Raw genomic sequence first — 22,910 nt, forward strand, 5'->3', positions numbered from 1 at the left:
CTGAATGCAACACTTTACTCTGCAAGCTTCCCTTTACTTGGCGGAGAGAGAGAGACAGAGAGAGAGAGAGAGAGAGAGGCTCACTGAAAGCTACCTGGTGAAGTACATGCCAGTCTAAAGTTGGGGTTCCCCATGTCCAATCCCTATGACACAAGACTAGCCTGACCACATGGAATTTGACCATGCATGTCTGTTTCACACACTTCTCCCTATCATAATAATGAACGCATTTTGCAAAGAGTGTGAATTGTATGTAGCTCCTGTTTATTTGGGTGGGACTTGCAGAGGAGAACTTCCTGGCGAATTCTGCCTTTTACAGGTCATAAGAACATAAGAAGAGCCCTGCTGCATCAGACCATGGGTCCATCTAGTCCAGCATTCTGTTCTCACTGTGGCCAACCAGCTGTTGACCTGGAAGCCACAAGCAGGGTATGAGCGCAACAGCTCCCTCCCACCCATGTTCCCCAGCAACTGGTGTACATGGGCTCATTGCCTCAGATACTGGAGGTAGCACACAATCATCAGGACTAGTAGCCATTGATAGCCTTTTCCTCCAGGAATTTGTCCAACCCCCTTCTCAAGCCATCCAAATGGGTGGCCATCACTACGCCCTGCAGTAGCAAATTCCATAGTTTAACTCTGCACTGTGTGAAGAAAGGCAGGGCCTCAACACTGACACCCCAAATCAAGTCAATTAGTAAAATCACATAAACTCCCTGGATGGCTTCTGCAATTACTTACCTCCTTGACTAATGAGCCAATGTATAATGAAGTGAGAGGTGTTTGCTCCGCAGGTTTAATGACTAATGTGTTACCACAGCACAGAGCTGGTGCCATCTTCCAAATCAGCATGAGCAACGGGAAGTTCCACTGAAACAGAAGGTAATGGGATTCACCCCGTAAATGTGGCATTACTAACATTTCAGCAATCTATCTTTGGCTGGATTTCTAGAAACTCAGAAACCTGCAATTGCTCCAGAGTAGGATGCCGGTCATCACAGCCTCCAACCCACCAACACTAAATAGCACCTGTAGTTTCTGCTACATGCTCGGTATGAGCTTGCACGATGTGTATCATTCTATGGCTTGACACTAGAGATTCAGATGTTGAATGTGTGGATTCGGTTTTTAGAAGATGCTTCTCTAGATGGAACACACATGGTCTCCTTCCTTTGTTGCTGTTGTAATACTTTATCCTGTCTCTAGGTGTCACTGTAGTGCTGCTTGCTTCAGCATACATAGAGATGGCAAACAGAACTACAGTAGCATCTATTGACAGAGAACACCCAAGAACAAATGTGTCCATTAAGAACATAACATCACAGAGGAGCCACTCTTGAGATCCTTATCCCAATTAGGCGGGAAGTTCTTTCCAGTTCTGTGGGACCAAAGTGCACACACAGAGAAAGAAAATTATGGGTGGCAGGACATGGCAACTATGTGAAAGGCCTGGCGAGGGGAGGGGGGATTTGCAATTAAATGGACTTCAATACAAGCCAAGACTTGCATAGAATACAGTTAACCTAGAGGAATTAATTATGATCATGGACACACATTCATACTGATGTTATAAAAACACAATTTTAAGATCCCTGGGTGGGGAACAGCCCATAGCCTGATAACAGCAACCATGATTTCCTTGTGCTTAGGATCTCAGTTAGGGCTGGGAAATACCTCTGCCTGCCTGTTAGAAGACAGTACACTGATCTGAGTAGTTGTATTGCTGATTGCTCCTTTTAACCCTTTTATCAGGCCAAAAGAAAACAAAACCTAAGTTTGATAGTGGTAGAGCATCCAGTCCACCCAGATAAGTGATACTTTTCTGTTTTCTGAGAGACATCAGATGTCAGACTGAGTCTAGTCTAACAAGAAGCTGGCCACTTCCCAGCAGCGGTAACAAAATATCTCAGAGTGGTATTTTATTCCAACAGCTGTGTAAACATTCTCAGCCTAGTTACAAACATCTTTTGCCAATGAAAATACCTGTTGTAAATTAAGTAGACTTAATTGCTCACGGCAATCTTCCCCTGCAGCATAATCAGCAGAATGGGCCATGATATGCTGGGATTAACCATTATGTTAAGTAAGCTACAGAGTAGCGCCCCAACCACACCGAAGTCCCTGCTGTGGGCGGCGCAATTAGGTGGGAGTTTTGCTCATGTGGAAAGAACAGCAAGTCTTCTTGCAGCCCTGGGATCTTGACCTTTCCTGCATCTCAGAATGCAGTGCCTTCTCCCTCCCAGAAAGAAGGGACATGTCAGCTATACACACACCCCGTTGCAAAGAAAAATTATATTAGTTGTCTGGTCTGCAGGACCCAGATTTCAATGAATGAAACAAACTGTGGCAGTTACTCAGGGCCACCATAGAAATTCTGATCTCAGTTTGCATTAGGACTGAGCAAACCAAACATTTTGATCTTAAGCCTTTTAAAGGAAAAGAAATTCAGTTTAAATCAGTAATAACTTTATTAGCCCCATCAAAAGATCACAAAAAATCTTCAAGCTTTTGAGGTCTCCAGATCTCTACATCAGGCAAGAAGTTATGAAAAACAGTTTTCGGTGAGGAGGGTGGGGGGAGAGGGGAAAAATCTGACTTAATGGGGAAGTCACAGTGTCTGCATGTTCAGCATCCCAAGATGATTCAGCCTTCCCAACATGGCACTTTCCAGATGTTTTGGATGACAACTCCAAGCAGTCATGACCTTTGGCCATGCTGTGGCTGTGGATGATGGGAATCATAGTCCAAACCTTCTGGAGGGCACTCATGTCCTGCTTGTGGGTTTCCCGCGGGCAGCTGGTTGTTAAAACAGCTGGGATTGTTTAGCTTGGAAAAAAGGTGATTGAGGGGAGACATGACAGAGGTGTTCAAAATTATGCATGGTGCGGAGAAAGTGAATAGGAAGGCATTTCTCTCCCTCTCTCATAATACTAGCACCCAGTGGGGTCATCCCATGAAGCTGATTGGTGGGAGTTTCAGGACAGATCAAAGGAAGGACTTCTTCACACAGCGCAAACTGCAGAAGTCACTGCCACAAGATGAAGTGATGGCCACCAATTTGGATGGCTTTAAAAGCGGGTTAGACAAATTCCTGGAGGAGAAGGCTATCAATGGCTACTAGTCTTCATGCCTCTATGCTACCTCCAGTATCAGAGGCAGTATGCCTATGTACACCAGTTGCTGGGGAACATGGGTGTGGGGGGGTGCTGTTGCGCTCATGCCCTGCTTGGGGGTCCCTGGTCGACAGCTGGTTGGCCACTGTGTGAACAGAATGCTGGACTAGAGGGACCCTGGGTCTGATCCAGCGTGGCTCTTCTGATGTTCTTAAACAAAAGCAACTCATTTCCAACCAGATTTGGGAGTTAGGGATAGAAATTGTCCCCCTCCCCAACAGAAGTTTGGAGGGGGGTGGCAATTGGCATCAGCATCCCTACTAATAAAAAAAAATGCCGGTGCTGCAAAACTGGTTAAATACAGCATTCTAGACTGGTTGGACTGTTGCTAGCTCCTTATCTTCCTTCCATCATACAGCTGAAGGAAAAACATAAAAATATTGGGTCTTGATAGAGCCACCTACCCCAACCAGGGTCCCTCCAGACATTTTGGACTACAACTCCCATCTGCCCCGGCCAGCATGGCCAATGGTCAGGACCAATGAGACTTGTGGTCCAAAACATCTGGTCTCAGGTTGGAGAAGGCTGTATTCCCTCCCCCGCCCCAGATAAATTGTGTGTTTCCATTTTCCTGGCAACATCAGATGTCAAACCTAGTGTGTTTGGGCTTCTTGGACAACTACAACATGGTTAACTGCACGGGACCATTCATTAGACTGGAGCATGGCAACATTCATCCTATGTTTAAGGATTCTGCACTGCCACAGTTTTGTGACCACAAAATGTAAGTTTTTGCCTTAAAAAAATGCCCAAGGCTAGAATTCCATAGCTTGAGCAAAGAGTGGGATGCAGAGTGCTCTAAGACCCCTGCCCAACGTAACTTCCTGTGGAAAGAGGAAACTGAAGGAGGAACGGAGTGCAGGGGACCCCCAAAATGGCAGCCATTGGCCGTTCCCCCTCCTCCCCATGCAGGAACGAAAACACCAACATTATACTCACTGGCGTTATGGCCCCGCAAACGCCCACTGGCTCGTGCCTGGTGAAGCAGACATAGTTTTCATCTGCAAGAGATTTCAGAACACAATCCGTTATCTACCAAGGATCATTTTCATATGAATCAACATAGGGGATGAAGTTAGGCGAGTAGCCTGTGGCTGGGAAACCCTTTCTGAGGGTTCAGCAGAAAGACACCATACCAGGGCTCTGGCTGAGTTGCCTATTTAGTGGCACATTCTCAGGTGACCATGATAGATGGCGAAACTATATCAAGTGGTTTTGAAATTGGCACCCTCAAAAAAAGCGGGGGGGGGGGAACCTTAAAACAGACATTGAATATAAGGACTTCAGAAGGGTACAGCCTCAATATTTGGCCACTGACCTTCCATGTGTGTGCACGCGCACGCACACACGTGCCCCTGAGAACTAGAAGCTTAACATGAGAGAGCTCCTTAGCATTCTAATCAAAGCCCATAGGCCTCACAAAAGCCCATCACACCTCATTGGCTGCATGATACCCCAACATAATGCAACAAGTTCTGTTAATCAGTGTGGTAGTTCCAGGTTTATTTGGGAGACACGATGGTGGTTGATGCAATATAAGGCCGGTGTTACCGTCAAACTTTGTCTTATCTGTGGCCATGTGAATAATGGTACTATATGGCCTCTCTCACCTCAGCCTGCTTCTCAGGCCTTAAAGCAACACAGACCGCAATTAACACACCCCTTTCCTCTCCCACCATTAAGTAGGGATGTGAAAAATCAGAAAAACCTGAGCTTGCCCAAGTTCCGCCTCGATGCTTGGTCCAACTTGTGTCTGTATCAGATTGTAAAGTGTCTCTCTCTCTCTCTTTGTCGCATGAAAATCATGAAGTATGTCAGTATGTACTTGGATGCACATTCAAAAGTACGCAACCTTCTCCTATTGATTAAAGCATGTTTGTGCACACTTTTTAAAAAGTGTGCTTATTTTTCTAATGTACGCATTTCTCATGCATTCCTAGGGATGTACGGATTGTGTAAAATCTGCTCCGTTTGTGTTTTGCAGATTGTCAGGTGCCTTTTGTTCCATCATCCACCCACAGGCAAATGCAATTTTTTTTTTCGTCAGGTGGAAAAATATGCAAATTACATGAAGTATTTATAGAATTTACCTTACTAAATAACATTTAGCGTATTGTCCCCCATTCCACTCAACATTTCCTCAGCAGAAATTTATGTATTTTCCTATGAATTTATATGCATAAATTGCAGGAAAGTAAAAAAAAAATCATCTGAAAGTCCACAGACTCCATGTGGCCTGAGGGGGTTGCTCCACAGCTGATTCCTCAGGTTGAATTCTTAGAAATCCGACCTCATTTTAGTCCATCTCGAATTTCTCCAGTATCCCTATGCATTCCCCACCCCCCCCACCCCCTCGTGAACAGCATTGCATGTTTGGGAATGTACAAATTTTGAGCAGAGATTACATTCGCCTTCAGGAGGTGCGAAGGGGGCAAATTCTGGACAGAAACAAACTGAAACAAATTTATCATAGATCCCTACCATTAGGGTCCATTAACAGATGCAAGTTTGTAAAATGAGGTCTGTGTGTTCAGTGAGTCATTACAGTGTCATAAGATCCAATATTTACATGCACACATACACTAAATGTGAATTGTTTCCATTGAAAAAGGTGTATCAAAAAGTGACTGTTTCTCAGGGGTTAAGAGTGCATAGATCTGCATATTAAGAACTCTGTACTAGGCACAAAACTCCGTTTCCGCTTCAGGATAACACTGGTTGAAACAGATGGGACTACTGATCAAGTATTCCATTTAAAACACGCCATTCTCAGTGTTCAGTCCATTATAAAGCAGGGACCATTCCACATCCAGGTTAAATCTCATCTAACTAAATATGATTAAAATTGGGCTGCAACCCCACAGAATTCAACTGGACATAGGGCCAAGCTACACAGAATATTTAGGCATCCGTTTTAACACAAGAGTGCTTTATTTGGACACTTTTATTTTGGAGAAAAACACAGTGCATAGTCAAACTGTGGAATTCATTACTACATGAGTTAGTGATGGTTATCAACTTGGATGGCTTTAAAAGGGGATTAGGCAAATTCATGGAGGATATGGCTATCAATATCTACCAGACCTGGTGACTATCACCTCTAGTATCAGAGACAATATGCTTCTAAATACTAGTTGCTGAGGAATATGGGTGGGATTGCTCTATTACACTCATGTCCTAGGACATGTTTCCACAACAGTGGAAGGAGAAGCGAATGGAGGAGTACCGGATCTTTTAAAAGGAATCAGCTTTGCTACGCTTTGGTCCATGCAAGGGCTCCACGAGCAGATTCTCCAAACAGTAAAAATAACTTCACAGAACATACTTCTTGGTGGGGGTGGGGATTGGAGTGAATGTCATCTGACTGGGGCTGCTCAACCAATAAGAGAAGCTTCCCCCCACCCTTTCCCCTGATAGTCCAGATACACCTGCATTTCAGGAGCAAGCATCACTGAGCACAATGGGAGTTACTTCTGAGTAGACACACATATGCTTGTGCTAGGAAAGCAGGGGGGGAGAACACAAAGACAGAAACCAGCCCCCATTTTCATAGAATGATAGAATAGTAGGATTGGAAGGGGCCTATAAGACCATCCAGTCCAACCCCCCTGGACCCACAGAATCTAATTGACCACAATGGGAGTTACTTCTGAGGAGACACTAATGGGTTTGTTGTGGGAAAGACAGCAGTAAACACAAAGATGGAAACCAGCCCCGATTTTAACCCACAGGATCTCTATAACGAAGGTTTGAAGTAGTTTCTTCCTAAGGCAATAAACCAAAGAAAAGAGAATCGGAGCCTTGAGATCATGCTGCGCAATGTCAGTTGAGGGGGATCTCTGTAATTTCTGTGGGCATTCAGAGGGCAAGTCTCATTCAGCACAATGGGAGGAAACACTCCTTGACTGGGGACACAGTGAAAGGCACACCCCTGGGCAGGGCTAGCATACTCGAGCTAAATGTGGGGGCTGGGGCATACAACAACTATACTGCAGAGAACCAGACTTAAGGAAAAGAACTGGACTTTAAACAGTCTCAGGAAATCCAGTTTTTTCCCTGATAAGCTCTGGGGGCAGCTGCTGGATGGCCATGATGTCATCTATCCCCAGTGACCTCAACATGCAGCCAGTTTGGAGTAAATTGCTGGTGGAAACACCCCCCTACTTGTGGGCTTCCCAAAGGCACCTGGTTGATCATGATGGGAACAGAATGTGGACTAGACAGGCCTTTGGTCTGATCCAGCATGGCTCTGCTTATGTTCTTACAAAGGCAGCTGCGGTCGTCGATTTGGAATGTCCTCCAGATAGAGGCCCCATGCCGGCTTTCTGCTGAAAACAGTTCCCTCCTTGATGCTTTTTGCTCCCAGAAGTGCTGATTACTGCAAACAGCACCTATGGGTGGGGAAAGCAACCCAGATAAGGGGCAATTTTCAGCAGAAGAAAAGTGTGGGGTCCCAGTTGGGATCAAGACCATGTTTGGATTGGGGCCCTGTAGTCTTTCCCCTCCAAAATAAAAGAAGCCAGGTAAAGCGCACTTGTACAAACTCACAGCTATCACCATATGTAGCTTGGTGCTTACTCCAAGAAGGCATGCATAAGGTTGAGACCAAAAGCTTGGTTCAGATGTTATGACCAAAGCATGGTTTGCCCATCAGGAACAGCCTTTAGGCTCCTGGTTTGAACTGGGTTTCCAATTCCAGTTTAGAGGTAAAGTTTGGTTACCATAAACTGGGATGTGAGGGAGGAATCCAAGGGCTTGAAGAAAAGAGGGCTCACAAGCCCAAGGCTTCTTCCCAACCACAACAGTTGAGCCATGGCTCGGCCTTAGTTGCTTGCCTCCACCACAGTGGTTTCAGGTTAATTCTATTTGGCTGACCTAAGAAACTAAATACACAAGGTAACAGCTCCAACTCCAGCTTACCCACAGGTACAGTCTTTCCCTGGATTTTATCGGCCCACCCAGCATAGTATCTAAGCGTCTTGATGCAGCCTTCCAAGTCAATGAAGAAAGCTTGGAGAAATGGTTTCCCCGTGTCCATAGTTTCCAAAGTCTGAAAGAAAAAAAAACTTTGCATTTGGTTTCTTACACATACTACATATATTTTCTGTAGGTGGCATATTCCGCCAGTCCCAATCCCTACCAGGATTTCCAGCAGTGGAAAGAGTAGAGGACCACCATTGACTGGAAAGTCAAGTGAACTATGTACAGTCACACCCAATATATCTTGTAAATGTTCTGAATAAAGTAGCCTTTTGCATACTACTCATCTCTGCAGAAATATATTTTGCAATGGTGAGCTTTTGTAGATTTTAATTGGCTGTTTTTTTCAGCACAAGAAACCTGCTTCTGCTCTTCCCAATTCCATCCCCTCTTAAATACTAGATGTTGTTCTCTGGCCTACATGAGCCAAACAAAAGTTATAATCTCACAGCCTGCTGGTCCTCTGGAACAGCGCCACAGGCTTTGACAGGTCTTCCCTTAAGGGGCTTGTGGATTCCAGCCCAAGTAGAATTCATCAACAATTTCCGGATTATACTTTCCACCCACTCCACGCCTCCCACGCACCAACTTCACATACCGCTAACACCACTCTGTCGCGTTCCATGAGGTCGGCCAGTTGGTTCAGGAGTCTTCCACGGCCGACAGCATCCATTTGTCTCCATGATGATCCTCTTTGGAAGGCTGTTTTTGCTGCCTCCACTGCCTTATCTACATCGGGCTATAAAAGAAAGGCCAAAAAGGGAGGGGATCAATCCATGCTTCAAATTGTAAGACAGCAGAGGAGTGAAATGTTGATTGTGTTGATCGTTTTATTGTATTTTAGTATATATTTGTGGTTTTAGAGCAGGGGTGGGCAATTTGTGGGCCTCCAGATGTTTTGGCCTACAACTCCCATGATCTCTTACCATTGGCTTTGCTGGCTAGGGCTGATTGGAGTTGTTGGCCAAAACATTTGGAGGGCCAGAAGTTGCCCACCCTTGTTTTAGAGTCATGTTTTTAATGTGGGTGTACTGCAGCCTATGGGAGTTGTAGTCCAACACATCTGGAGGGGACCAGGTTCACGAAGGCTGGTGTATCACATTTTAGAGAGGCTATTAGTCAGCCCAGGCTCCTTGTGAGGAACGGTGGGATATAAATCCAATAAACAAGCAAACAAACAAACAAACATGCAGAGACATTTTCTGAAATCAGAAACTCTGAATCTGTACACAAAAGACCCAGTACTATTGATGGTAAACAGCTACAATAGTATTTCTCTTTCTCCTTTTGCCAGATGGCCTCAAGGGGACTTACAAGACAAGTCGCTAATAACATTTTTAAAAGCAAGTGAATCGCAGACAAAACACAGCCAACAATTAAAAGCTCGAACAGACAGCGTATCCAAGGCAATTAGAATGAATTACCAATACTATTAAAAGCCATTAAAGGCACAAGAGCACAGAACAGACTTTGCCTGGTGCTTGCCTAGAAAATGGCAAAGGTGGCACCAGGCAAACCCAATTTTGTGGGTTTCAACTAGGGCCAAGTGAAGACAGCTTCCTAAAAAGTTTCTGCAAATAGTGAAATTGGGAAGGGGAATTTGGCCAAGAATTTTCCAGGGGGGAAGGGGGAAAGAAGAGGGATAAACACAAAAATTCTCTGAAAATTTCAAATCAGTCAACACTGGGCTAAGAGCGGAGAACTGGAAGTAAGGGCCAAGCTTCATTCAACAATATTAAAATTGTCCGGGTTGGCTCCAGAGATGCACCCAGAGTTCTCCATCTTATTCACAGGTTGGGAAATTGGGGAGGCGTTTCATCAAATATTCTTGGGGCAAGTGTGCGAAGTTCTTCAAGTTTGCAGGGACAGGGGGAGCCAAAAAAAAGGAGGGCATTCAGAGAATTTCTCTGAATTTTGCCCAAGACATTTTGGCCCAGCTCTAGCTATAAGGCCACCTACAAGGTCTGTGCGAATCAGATTCCTTTTTTCTGTCCCCCATCTGGGGTTGCTAACCAATCAGAAGCAATTCATCCTGGCCAGGTTTTTATTCCTTTGGGACAAAGATATATCCCCCTTCCACATTCTCTTGTTGCAGTACACATTGTTGGGAAAGTTGCAACCTCATCTGTGAGTTACTGGAAGGGGGCAGTGTTGCAGAGTTCTCATTAGTTCATGAGAATTTTGACCCCAGATAGCTTGTTGTTGTTGTTGTTCAGTTGTTCAGTCGTGTCCGACTCTTCGTGACCCCATGGACCATCGCACGCCAGGCAAATGCGGTTTCCTGTGATGTTCCTTTTGCTCCTCCTCTTCTCTCCCCCCCCCACACCCCAACCTCTACCACTGCTGGGAGCACATATATTTGCTCTCATTCCTGCCAGTGTAATGGAAACAAAATGGACTGAACAGACTCCTTCTGAAACCCTACACAGTACCTGCATTGTATATCCAAGAATATTTGTGAGTAAATGGTTTTCTTTCCTTCAGTGAAGGAGGGTGGGTTGTCTTCATTGTGATAAGACATTGCATGTGGGACTGGTAAACGCTCATTCTGTTTTTGCCTTTTTGCTTTTTCTGTGTTAACTGCCTTTCTGACAGGAGGCATCATTACTGCAAAATCTCATCACACATCAGGGCAGCCTTCCCCAACCTGGTGCCCCCTAAATGTGTTGGACTACAACTCCCACTATTTCCAGCCAGCAATGGCTAGGCTGGTTATGATGGCTGGGGATAATGGGAGACATAACCCAATGCATCTAGAGGGCACAAGGTTGCGGAAGGCTGCATCAGCTGAGTAGGCAGCTTTTTCACTAGGCTCCATCGTTGGATTGAACTCCAAACCACTGGGCTCCTCCACTGGACACGCCAAAAACCACTAGGTTTCCATCCCCATGCAGATGACATCAAAAGCCATTTCTACAGTAGGAATGGCCCAACCACCTTACAACCGCAGTCTGGTTAAGTGTTTTTGCTTTTTTCTCACAATATGGAAAACTTCCCTTTATGTGAAAAATTGCAAGCAATTTCTCTCACTCTCGCCCCTCCCTACCTTTCGTACAAATCCAAGGATGCAATACGAAAATATTGCATGATTAAGTTCCACAGTCCTGCATCCCTTTACCTGGAAATAAGCCTCATTGAACACAGTGGGCCAACGTCAAGTACACAGGAATAGTTTTGCACTGTTGATGGATCAAATCAACCACAGTTGCATAAATATGCATATGGATCCTATATACTTACAGCAAACTCATCATCCAAGTGCCAATCTTTATGTAGCCAAAACAGCACCATCCAGGCACAAGAGGGCAGTATCAGCAGGCTTTGAGGGAACCCAAAGGTTTGCTGAAGTAAATTTTTTTTTTAAAAAAAAATCGAAACCCTATGCTGGGTGACCAAAACAACACAGTTAAGACTGTGGAACGTCTGTTGGGAGGGGGAATGGATTATCTTGGAAAGGGCATGGCTGGCTAGAATGCTGAACAGGAGAAACTCACAGGCAAGATTCTGTTGTGGGTCCCCCTTGTAAAACAATCCTTCTGAAGGGTTGGGGGAAGCACTAACTTCCAATGTATCAAAGCAGGCACCATCTTAGAAGAGGCACTCCCTCCCGAGAGAGCGAGAGCAGGGGAATGCCTCTTTCAAAATGATGCCTGCTACTCATGGCTTTGATAAGCACTTGTATTTTTAAAAAGTCATATTTAAAGAAAAACTGCTCTGCTAACATTACTCAGGGGCACTTTTTGCATCAACTGATCTAACCGAGTAGCCAAGTGCCAAACTGCACAGTGAATTATTCAGGCTTGTTTTGGCCACTTCTGGCCACTTCTATTTTGAAGGAAAGGTCCAGATCATAAATGTATTCCAGCATATAGACCAGAGCTCTCCACCAACTGCTCATCAACAATCTCCCCCTCCCCGCTGCCACCAAGCCTACAGCAAACAGCACCTTTCGGGGGGGCAAACAGCAGCTGTGTTGGGAGTCATGTTTGGGGGCAAAGTGGTGCATGGCTCAGTCCAGATTGGGACCCTGCAGAGGCTTTTTCATCAAAGTAAGATGGGCCAGTTTAAGCATTTTTTTTTTGAAAGTGTGAATAGCATAATGCAGGGGTGTAGAACCTTAGGCCTGCAGGCCACATCCAGCCTGCTGGGGGGCCCCAGATGGCCACGCCCCTTTCTCCTGAACACTGCTGATTTGGTAGTTTCCCAGCTTTTGTGTAGTTTTGCCCCTTGTGTAGTTCTAAATGGTCGAAATGCCTCTCCTAAGGCTGAGTTACTGGCAGGAACAGCTTTAAGCTGAAATAGGTTGGTATTTTGGCCGTGCCCCCTTTGACTCCGCCCCCTTTTGTCTTCTGCCCCACCCACCGCTGGAATGTGGCCCCTGTGGGCTTTGGCCCTCAGGCTGAAAGAGGTACAACCCCACTGATGTGATGTTCAGTTTGGTCCTAAATATCATTCCAGCCTCCAGAGTAGCATCTGCAGAATCAAATAGCACCCTGCCCCCCTTGAGAACATAGCAGGTGGCCCACCCTCACCCTGTACCACAATGGCTATTCCCCTGCCCCTCTATGGTATGTGCCTGCATTTGACCATGAAGATTGGTTTGACCTTCGCAGCACCGTGAAGATTACCTTAATACCTACCTACACGCAGTCCAAGATATTGCACAGTCATTATTTACGTAAGTGGAAACACTTGGCTGAAGTTTCTCAATGGAAAGGTCAGGCCAAGCATACGTGAACTCTCAGTTACAAGAACGTTAAGAGGTCCAAAGCGAAACCCACAGGAACAAGGAAACTCTATGGGCAAGGCTGAAATTCCAGCTTTAATCCACCGAGCGCTTAATCAGTGTTACGTTACATGGGTGTTGCAATGCAGAGGCATAACATGCAGCTAAAATTTGGGTCCTGGGATTTACTGTTGATTGTTTAAAATTGTCATATTTTTGTACGTTGGTTTTATATTATATTGTAATTTATATTGTAAACCGTCCAGAGAGCTTTGGCTATTGGGCTGTATAGAAATGTAATAAGTGAAATGAAAATGAGATTTGGGGTCGAGGAGGAGAAGTGGGGGACTAGACCCATCACAGCTGTCACCAGGCATCAATCAGCAGTTTACACATAATTTTAAGCTAGAGGAAATTTAAACACACACACAAAACCGTACTGCAGAATGTGTGTTTAACCAGTGGGTTGGTTTGCACAATAGGTTTGATCTCGCTGGTGTGCTGGCATCACCTTAACTGTCCATCCATATAGGAACAGCCTTTCTGAATATGACCAAGGCACATAAAATCCTGCATGTGTTGTCCAGAATCATAGGGAAGCTTCCCAGATTTTTATCCAGGAATCAATTGGGCAGTTTTGGTTTATGTGCATAGAGTTTTATGTGCATAGTCTGAATTCATATGGGCAGCCTTGAAGTGGTAGAGAGAAGTACAGCCAGTGCACCATCTCTATCCACAGGGCTGGATCAGACCATTCACGTATCATCCAAACTGGTTCAGTGTAATGGAGAAGACAGAACGTCCAACTTGGAGCAGAGACAGCTGGGCCAAATCCTCACTGTCAGGCATGAAGCTCATGGGGGTATTTACCCTGCAGGATAGCCTATCTTATGGGGCTATTGGGAAGATAAAATGGGATATGCCCCATGTATGATCCTGCAAGCTTTCCGAAAAGCAGGCACACACATAATAGAATACATACAACTCTGTCTGGAACTAGACGTGACAGAAAGATGGTGCCACCGAAGAAAATGGCAGCCCTGTGTTAAATTTCCCTCTCTCTTTCCATCATATGTAGTTAAGGAACATCTCATAAGTGTTTTGCTGCAACTTTATATTGGGGAGAGAGGTTCCTATTTCATTCAGCAACCAAAACTTTCTCATATCCAGATTTGCTCTTGGGAGTAGCCTTCCCCCCTTTTGGGCTACAACTCCCAGAATTCCTGACCATTAGCTATGCTGCCTGGGGCTGATGGGAATTGAAGTCCAAAACATCTGGAGAGCACCAGGCTGAGAAAGACTGCTTTGGAGCATAATAGATGATAGGCAATGACATTATCCCAAACCAAGGGATTAGGGATACAATGGGCTTCTTTGCCACAGCCTGTGTTACAGGTGTGGCAGACAAATCCCATAAGCATCACCATTGCTCAGAAAGCACAGCCTGATTCCTGGACTTAATATTAATGGGCTACCCTGAAATTGCAAAGGATGTTTTCCCATTGCTGTGGGAGACGGTCAAGAAAAGATGTGCCTTTTAAGTAGGGATGTCAGAGAATTTCACCATGAATCTCGGGGAGGCCGAATGCCAGCGCATTCGGCCCCCCCAAATTGGTGGCGAAACGGTCTGCCACCCCCCCCCCCGGGACGGGACTTACCTTGGGCGAATCCTCCTGGCAGCAGTGGCCAGTCTTCCGACCGGCTGCCGCCGCCATTTCCAGTAAAACAACAACAACAACAAAACGTGATAGGCTACGTAAAGATTTACGTAGCCTATCACAGCTAGATTTTTAAAAAATACCGTGATAGGCTATGTAAATCTTTATGTAGCCTATCACAGCTGATTGAAAACAAAAAACAAAAAACAAAAAACAAAAAAACCGCGTGTACGCAAATGGCGGCGGCCATGGGCGCCGCCATTTGCATTCCTTATTTTGGCACGTCTAGTCTACGTAAACATTTATGTAGACTACGGCAAAAATAAGGGGAACGCAAATAGTGTAGACGCTACGCTATTTGCGTTCCCCTTATTTTCACCGTCTTAGACTACGTAAATGTTTACGTAGACTAAGACGTGCCAAAATAAGGAACGCAAATGGCAGCGCCCATGGGTTGTTGTTTTTTTTCACTCAGCCGTGATAGGCTACGTAAGCATTTACGTAGCCTATCACGGCTGACTACAGGGACGCAAACGGTGGGTGGAGGGATGGAGCACCTCCCCCCCACTGCGAATCAAATTTCGATACAGGTAAGGGACTTTCGTACATCCCTACTTTTAAGGACTACGCCTTGCAATTTTAGTCAAGGAAACTACTTTGCTAAGTATCTCAAGCAGAGGTCAATCCCAGATCTTCAACATCAGAGGTTTACAGATGGAGATATCAGGAATCAAATATGGAATCTTTTAACATTCAAAGCTTATTCTCCTTAAACACTGAGCAACAGCTGATCCTTATGCAATACCGAAGAACACGCTGCTCTTTGCTCATGAATTTGCTCATGAATTGCACAGATTTGCTCATGAATTGCAAATCCAAAGAATGACTATATGACAGCTTTGCCCAACTAGGTGCCCCATGTGCATTGGGACTACAATTCCCATCAACCCCAGGCGGCATTGCCTATAGGAGCTATAGGACCTTTTACAGCAAGATAGCTGGTAGAAGCATGTGAATGGATCCCCCAGGATCTCAAGTAGACTTCTTGGCTTAAAGGAGGACTGGCATCAAGGGTAGCCATGGTTGGGCACCTACCAAGGGCCCACTCTCCAGCAGGGGCCCACTGACAAGACCCTACTTTTCACCATTGCAACCTACGTGATCGCCTGCCTCTCACTCTGGTCCCAACAATGATAGTGGCGAGGAAGAGGAGCAGTTGATGCCCCAGCCTACTTGCTTCCTGGCTCTCTACCTGTCAAGCAAGCAAGCGGTAGCATTGATGAGAAAGAGGATACGGGGCCATAGCAGCTGGTAACAATGGCAATGAGAAGGCAGATTCACTGAGGGAGGGGGCCCGCTGTTGGTGTTTTGCCCAAGGGCCCTCAAAAACCCAGAGCCAGCACTGCCACAGCTCTGTTAGCCGGGGGCAGAAGGGGGGAGAAAAAAAATCCCTCTGTTGCAAGAACCGCTTCACATCCAAATAGCCGGGGAGACCTTTCCCAGCTTCTTTAGAATTGGTTCTGACTGAAGTCCAGTGTGGACTCACCACCCCGCTGCCACGGGAGCAACCAGCCTCCACTGCTGCACCCCAATGAGAGTTTGTACTTTTGCAGTACAAGGGATATTAGGACAACGAAGCGACGGTTGGAGCTGGAGGATTGCTTGAGAATTGAGGTGTGGGGGGGGGGGTCGGTATACCTAACTGCAGAAGAGGAAGTCCCTCTGGAATTCAGACCCAACTGTGTCCTACTCCAGCAGAACTGAGCTAACATCTCTACCGTTATGGGGTATATCACAGCACTTCGCAATTTCATCCTAAGGCCTTGGCTTAAACATGCGGCAGAATCCCAGACAGACTGACACACACAGAGAAAGAGCGCAAGAGAGTGTGTGCGCACAAGAGAGAGAGAGTGTGCGCGCGCATGAGAGAGCGTGTGAGTGTGAGAGAGCGTGTGTGTGTGCATGAGAAAGTGCGCGTGGGAGAGTGTGAGAGAGAGACTTTTATAACTGAGAAGCACTCAAAGTTGCTGCGAACCACCCAGAGAGCTTCGGCTATTGGGCAGTATAGACTGAAGTAATAATAAAATTAAGAACACCGACACCAGGGACAGAGGCACTAGCTCTCCCTGATGGTTCCTATGCTAGCTTTCTACTCACAGAAAGGGTTTAAAAAAAAAACATGTTTCCGTGCTTAAAAATGTGACACACCATTGCAGACTGCAGCGCCACGCACCACCCTGCCATCACATTCTGCTGTGCGTGCAAACCACCTGGGGCGATATTATCTGTGGCGATACTGCAATTTTCTCTCGCACCCCGAGCGTGGAGGCTGCTTGTATTCCCAGAAAGGAGGGAAGGATTTTCCCATTACGCCTCCTGCAGAATTTTTATTTATATATTACCGCTGGGTTTAATTTTAGAGATTTCCCCCCTCCCCTCTTCTTCTTGCATAAAAATAGTTAGAGCCCTCGAACTGGATCCTACAGCCCCAAATCCACCACAAGGAGCAACCCACGGAGCAGGCCCTGCAAGTCACGCATGAGCTGGCACAGCTACACAAAAGCAGCTGTACTTCGCGCTGCTCACATGAGTTGATCCCAGGGAAGCGGCACTCGAGCAAAATTAAGCTGGCTCTCACAGTACTTTCGGGGCGCGAAACCTCTTCTAGCCCAAGGGCCAAATTTGATTTCGGAGAAGCTCTCAGGAGGTGCATTACCGTGATGGGTGGGGCTGAAAAGCAAAGCCCAGTGTCGCTCCCTTTGCAAGTCCAATCCACAGGGAAGATGGCAGAGCTAGCCCCCAGAAGGCATCCACATGCAGCTCAAGTGTGGCGCTGCTGCTGTACGTTACAAACAGAATTGCCATCGGCTTTCTACACTACACGGGGGGATTGCAATTTCTGTGTGTGCACCTCATTAGATTCCATCCACACTAGTGGGTATGACATCGTAGGCAGGGAAGGGGCCATCCAACTGAGAATCAGCTCTTTTTTAATACACGTGTGTGTGCGTGCGTGCGTGCCTGTACACACACGCGTGTGTGTCTGTACACACACACGTGCGCGCGCACACACACGTACATAAGAACAGCCATGCTGGATGAGACCAAGGGTCCATCTAGTTCAGCATTTGGTTTACACAGTGGCCAACTAGCTGCTGACCAGGAACCCACAAGCAGAGCATGAGCGCAACAGTACCCTCCCACCCATGTTCCCCAGCAACCCCATGGTGTACATAGGCTCACTGCCTCTGGTACTGGAGGTAGCACATAGACAAATTCCTGGGGATGGATGGATGGATCTCTCTCTCTCTCTCTCTCGCGCGCGCGCATGACAGAAAGACTACTGGAGTATTAAAAATATATTTTAAGCTCAACATTCAGCTCCCACCCTCACCAGTAGCTGCACAGCTACTGGTGAGGGTAGAAGCCAAAACGTTGAGCTTGTTGTTGTTGTTGTTCAGTCGTGTCCGACTCTTCTTGACCCCATGGACCATAGCACGCCAGGCCTTCCTGTCCTGCGCTCTCTCCCGGAGTGTGCTCAAGTTCATATTCATTGCATCGGTGATGCTATCTAGCCATCTCATCCTCTGCCGTCCCCTTCTCCTTTTGCCTTCTACTGGTGAGGGTAGAAGCCAAAACGTTGAGCTTAAAATATATTTAATACTCTGTTGTTAGTCTTCCTATCTTTCTTATACATTTTACCTTAAGACTAACTGCATCCACAGTGGATCTGGAGCTTTCTTGGTGCTTTGCTGTGTGCCACTTTACACCGACCTCTGCATTACAGATATTGAGCACTGAAATGCTTTTTTTTTAAGCACTGTTGCTCTTTTACTCCCAAGTCTTGTAGAAAGTGTTTTTAAAGCCCCCCGCCACAAAAAAAAAAACTGGGGAAAAGATACAAGTACAGCACCAAGGCTCTCTCCACCTACATTGGCTGCATTATTGTTCTGTTCCTTCCTTTTCTGCTAAGGGATGGAAGAGCCAGAGGGAAAACACACACAAGGTGACAACCATTCGACAACGATGTCATGTAGTTGCCCCCCAAAAGCAAATGAACAAAGTGGCAACTCCATGCTCAGTGCCTGCCCTGGAAACGCCCAGTGTTTTGTAGGCAATTGGTGGCCAGAGCAGTTGTTGACTGCAATTCACATAGAAACCAACATTGTCCCCCTGCAGCCTGGATGGATAAGCCAGCCAGAGGAGGTCTGTGGGTTAGAGAACAGCAACAGCAACTCAGCAACACAGAGTGAGCCCAAGAGTTTTGGTATCTTATCAGAAAATCCAAACAGCATTCAAATGGCGGTAAATTTCTAACATGCCATACCTTTCATCCTTGACAGTACTTCCCCCCCTGCCCAATATGCCCACCCTCAACAAGTAGGATCAGTCATGGGTTTTCCCTCTTGTGGATCCTGTTCCAGTTTGAAGCTCTAGTCACCGGAGGAGGGTCCTTAAACTGAACCATATCCCTGTCCCAGGAAGAGGGACTCCACCATTTCAATAGGAACCAAGCACAACTACACATCAACCATAAATAAATGTGTCCTTTCTAATCCATTTGAGCAGGTAAGCCAAGGTTTGGGGGTGTCTAGGCTGGAGGCAGCTTCGCTGAGTTTCTGCGACAGACATCTCACACATGGCTTGCGCAGCTATCGGAAACCAGATTGAGAAAAAACAGACCTTGTCGCCCTCTTCGACATCACAGATCTTCTCGGCCTTCGAAGGGCTAAAGGTGGGGAATTTCTTTCCACTCTTTGACTCATGCCATTCGTTGTTAATAAATATCTGTAATGAGAGAGGGAAGACAAATGCATTATGAGAAGAATGGATGAGGCTACCATCTCCCTGAGCTGCTAGTTTTCTATGTGCAGAGAATTTTATATTCATGTGCACCACTAGATGCAGTCTAGACTCAGGTTTATCATCATAGCGAGAACTGGACTAAGGCTATAGTCCTATGCTTGCTTTCTGGGCAGTTACATTTCTGAGTAAACATCCTTCATAGTGCAGGCATTTACAGGTGCTGCAGCCAAAATATTTCACTTCCAAGTCCATACGGAAACCATATGCATACAGAAGTCGCCTGAGAGATGCATACTCACACAACCCAGATGGAGAAGGTAAGTTGCACAAAGGCCCAGGGACCCAATAACAAGTATATCTACATAGGATTGCATATTTAAATCTATTATTGTATTTTTAAATCTTTACGCAGCTGTTGGTTTTTATCTGGTTTTATACTGTAGTAGTTGTAACAAGTTTTATATTATGTTTTATCATGCTGTATTTTATGGTTTAAATGGTTGAGAACTGCCCAGAGAGCTTTGGCTATTGGGCAGTATAGAAATGGAATAAAATATCTGTGGTAGAAAACCCAAAGATTGGTGTCTTTTATTCATCTGCCTGCAAAATCTTTGTTGCATAACTGAGATAGATTCTATCACAGATTTATTCATTTGATGTATTTTTGAGTCGCTTCTCTACTTGTGTGGGTTCCAAGAGATTTATAGGAAAACCATAAAACGTAAAAATCACAACCACTAAAATAACACAGATGAAATAACACACACATTTCAATTAAAGAGGAGATGAACACGCTAAAATCACAGAATGGCAGTTATCACTGAAAGCTCAAAACCCCCCAATATCATTTCTAGCAGCATCTACAAGTCAGTAAGAAGGGATCCAACCTAACTTCCCCAGAGAAGAGGTACCACAACTGCGGTGCTGCTACATAAAAGGCCCCACCAGCATCATCCCTCTAGGCCAGGGGCCCAAATGCACGTAACAGTTCTTCTTCTAGCTGCATATGGGTAAAATGTAAATGTGTTGCAGATGGTAACAGATGTGGCCCTAAGGATGAAAGCCCAGATATCATTGCAAATTCTTCAGAAGAGGGTTTGATCTATAAGAGGTAGAGTTCACAGCTGATAAAGACTTCCAAAACACAAGATGGCATTTGAAGTGCACAGACAAACCACTACTTAAAAACACAAGGGTCTATAGTAGAACATCAGCCTTCTCCAAGAATTATTTTGCACTGAGAACTTCATGACTGTCCATTTAATCTTTCATCTCCATGAGCTTTTCTACTAGGGGTTTTTCCCCTGCTGCCACCACCATGTCACTGAAATTCGCCACACTAAAATTCAGCATTTGCTACTGAATTTTGGCTGCAAACCGCTACAGAACTCTAAAATGGCCAACTTTAGCTTGTTTTCAACTAAATTTAGCCATTTTAGCATTCGGTAGCAGTTTGCCATTGAAAACCGGCAGCAAATGGCCAATTTCTTTTCAGCCGCCAGCAGGAATATAGCCCGCAGGGGGCAAACATAGCCCCCAGACCTCCTGAAGTTGCCCACCCCTGATTTATATGCATGGAGAAACCAACCCTCAAACCCCCCAATTGCTTTGTAAGACCACCAAGCAGCTCTCATTAGTCTCCGAGTTACTTTCTCAGCTAGTCCAAAGTGAAGCTGCAAATGTAGTTCTGACATTTAAGAGAGGGATGATGTTGCAAAAAGTCACTGAAGAGCAGAGCAGGAGAGATGAGGATCATGGGGTACTGAGAATGTGTCCGTTGTGATGAAACTATTTAGCCTGTTGCATTTTGGGTGGAAATTAAAGCCGTCACCCAATTAGAGAAACTGGTTAAGCATGTTAGGTGATTTAGTTTGCATATAGGCAAAACAATTTCCCTTAAGCAAAAAAATTGCTTTGTTTTAAGATAATGCCTGATGAGACATAGGGCTGGTTCTACTATTAGGGAGAGTCAGGCAGCTGCCCTCATGCAGCTAACTCCAAGAGTCATGAAAGGGCAGAAAATTGTGTTTTTCGTGCCAAGGAGCAAGAGCGATGCCCGTGGGAATTCCTGCTTCAGATGCCGAAATAACTTGGCTAACCCTGTGTATTATCCTGCACCTTGACATGGGGGAGGAGGGGGTCATCATTTGCACCCCCTCAAGCAGCAAAAAGTCTTAGAACAACCCTGCCCACATATTTAATTTACTTAATTAAATACTTAATACTTTTCATTTGGGGGTGTGGAAGACCTGCAGTATTTATAAGTACTTCTCTCATGTATTTACAACCTGCTGCTCGATTAGTTGGGGCACCTTTTTAGACAAAGATTAAAAAAAAAAACTAACCAAAGAATTAAAAAGATTGCAAGCCTAGTGGAAATCCTTTTGGGGCAACTGAACAAACATCCATGTTAATAGCAATTCAGTGAGAACAACCTAATTTTTGAGATGTGTTACAAACTGAATTGTTCATATATTACTGTTGAATACACAAGATTATTCACAATTGCATGGATGTTTATACAATTGGAAGTGTGGTTTCCCAAAAAATGATGGGCTACGGCATTTCACTGCATCAAGTCCATTTCCCCAATACCTGTTGGCATTCTCTCCTCTTTTTCTTCCAATTGTTAGCGCGAATCTCCATTTTTTCCCTCTTCTGACAGAAGTCACTAAGCCCAAACACTTTTCAAATAACCCTACTCAGTTTGTGGAACTGTAGGGCACTGGTTTTCATGTGTACTGAACTTCATTGAACCAAAATGTCTACTCTTTCATTTTCACCCACTAAGAAACTGGTCCTTCTTTGTTCAGGATGGACATAACTCCAAGGTCAGGGCCAGTAGTACCTTTAGGCAGGGTGAGGCAGTTTATCTTATGTAGCGTATATGGTAGCAAATACTCTATTGGGTTTTTAATCACCATAGGTGTGTTTGGGATTTTTATGTCCCAGGTACTCAAAGAAGCTGAGCTGTTTGCCTTGCACTTTTAAACAGATCTCCTCCGTTAAGTCTGTTGCGGTTTTGTCAAGAATCTGAAGATAAATTCTTACTGGCAAAAGTGTTTAACGCTTCTACATAAACGTATCCTAGTTTCAAAAACTAGGATACGTTCATGTAGATAGGGAAATCTCTCAAATTTGGGATGTAAAACAGCAACAAGGGAAAAAAACAGTTACATTTTGATATTTGTGAACACACCATTCAACTGTTTCAAGAAGTCAGAAACTGTGGAAGTAAGCTATAGAGACAGGGAATACTTGACTGTATGTGCAGACTACCAGAAAACACTGGTTTCTGAAGATCAGAAGGTTTCAATCCTACATACACTCCTCTTGGAGTTTTTAAACTCCCTGGGAGTCTGGACTTATTCCTGAATAAGCAGGAATAAAATTAAGCTGCAGGTTATTAAAGCTGCAATCTTAAGCATTCTTTCTAGGAAATGGAATATCATTGGATCTGGTGCTTCCAATCAAGCATATTTAGGATTGCATTTTAAGAAGTTGCTAGCTTGCTGTTACGTGGAACAGAATGAAACTGAATGAATTAAGACTATCGTACTTAATGTG

General features: G+C 45.1%; 1 protein-coding gene across 1 annotated transcript in view; it reads right to left on the reverse strand.

Annotated features, from left to right (window-relative positions):
• Window positions 1-22,910, reverse strand: part of ALDH1A3 (aldehyde dehydrogenase 1 family member A3) — a 49,146-nt gene that overhangs the window by 22,032 nt on the left and 4,204 nt on the right. Inside the window, exons 2-6 of the mRNA XM_084816447.1 lie at window positions 19,221-19,325; window positions 8,752-8,892; window positions 8,094-8,223; window positions 4,113-4,174; window positions 742-870 (exon numbers count right to left, since the gene is read on the reverse strand). Coding sequence (XP_084672573.1) covers window positions 742-870; window positions 4,113-4,174; window positions 8,094-8,223; window positions 8,752-8,892; window positions 19,221-19,325 — 567 coding nt within the window. The remainder of the gene's footprint in view (window positions 1-741; window positions 871-4,112; window positions 4,175-8,093; window positions 8,224-8,751; window positions 8,893-19,220; window positions 19,326-22,910) is intronic.

The sequence above is a fragment of the Heloderma suspectum genome, chromosome 11 (assembly GCF_057233095.1).
Source record: "Heloderma suspectum isolate Gila_16-S chromosome 11, 16-S_ref, whole genome shotgun sequence".
Classification (NCBI taxonomy): Eukaryota; Metazoa; Chordata; class Lepidosauria; order Squamata; family Helodermatidae; genus Heloderma; species Heloderma suspectum.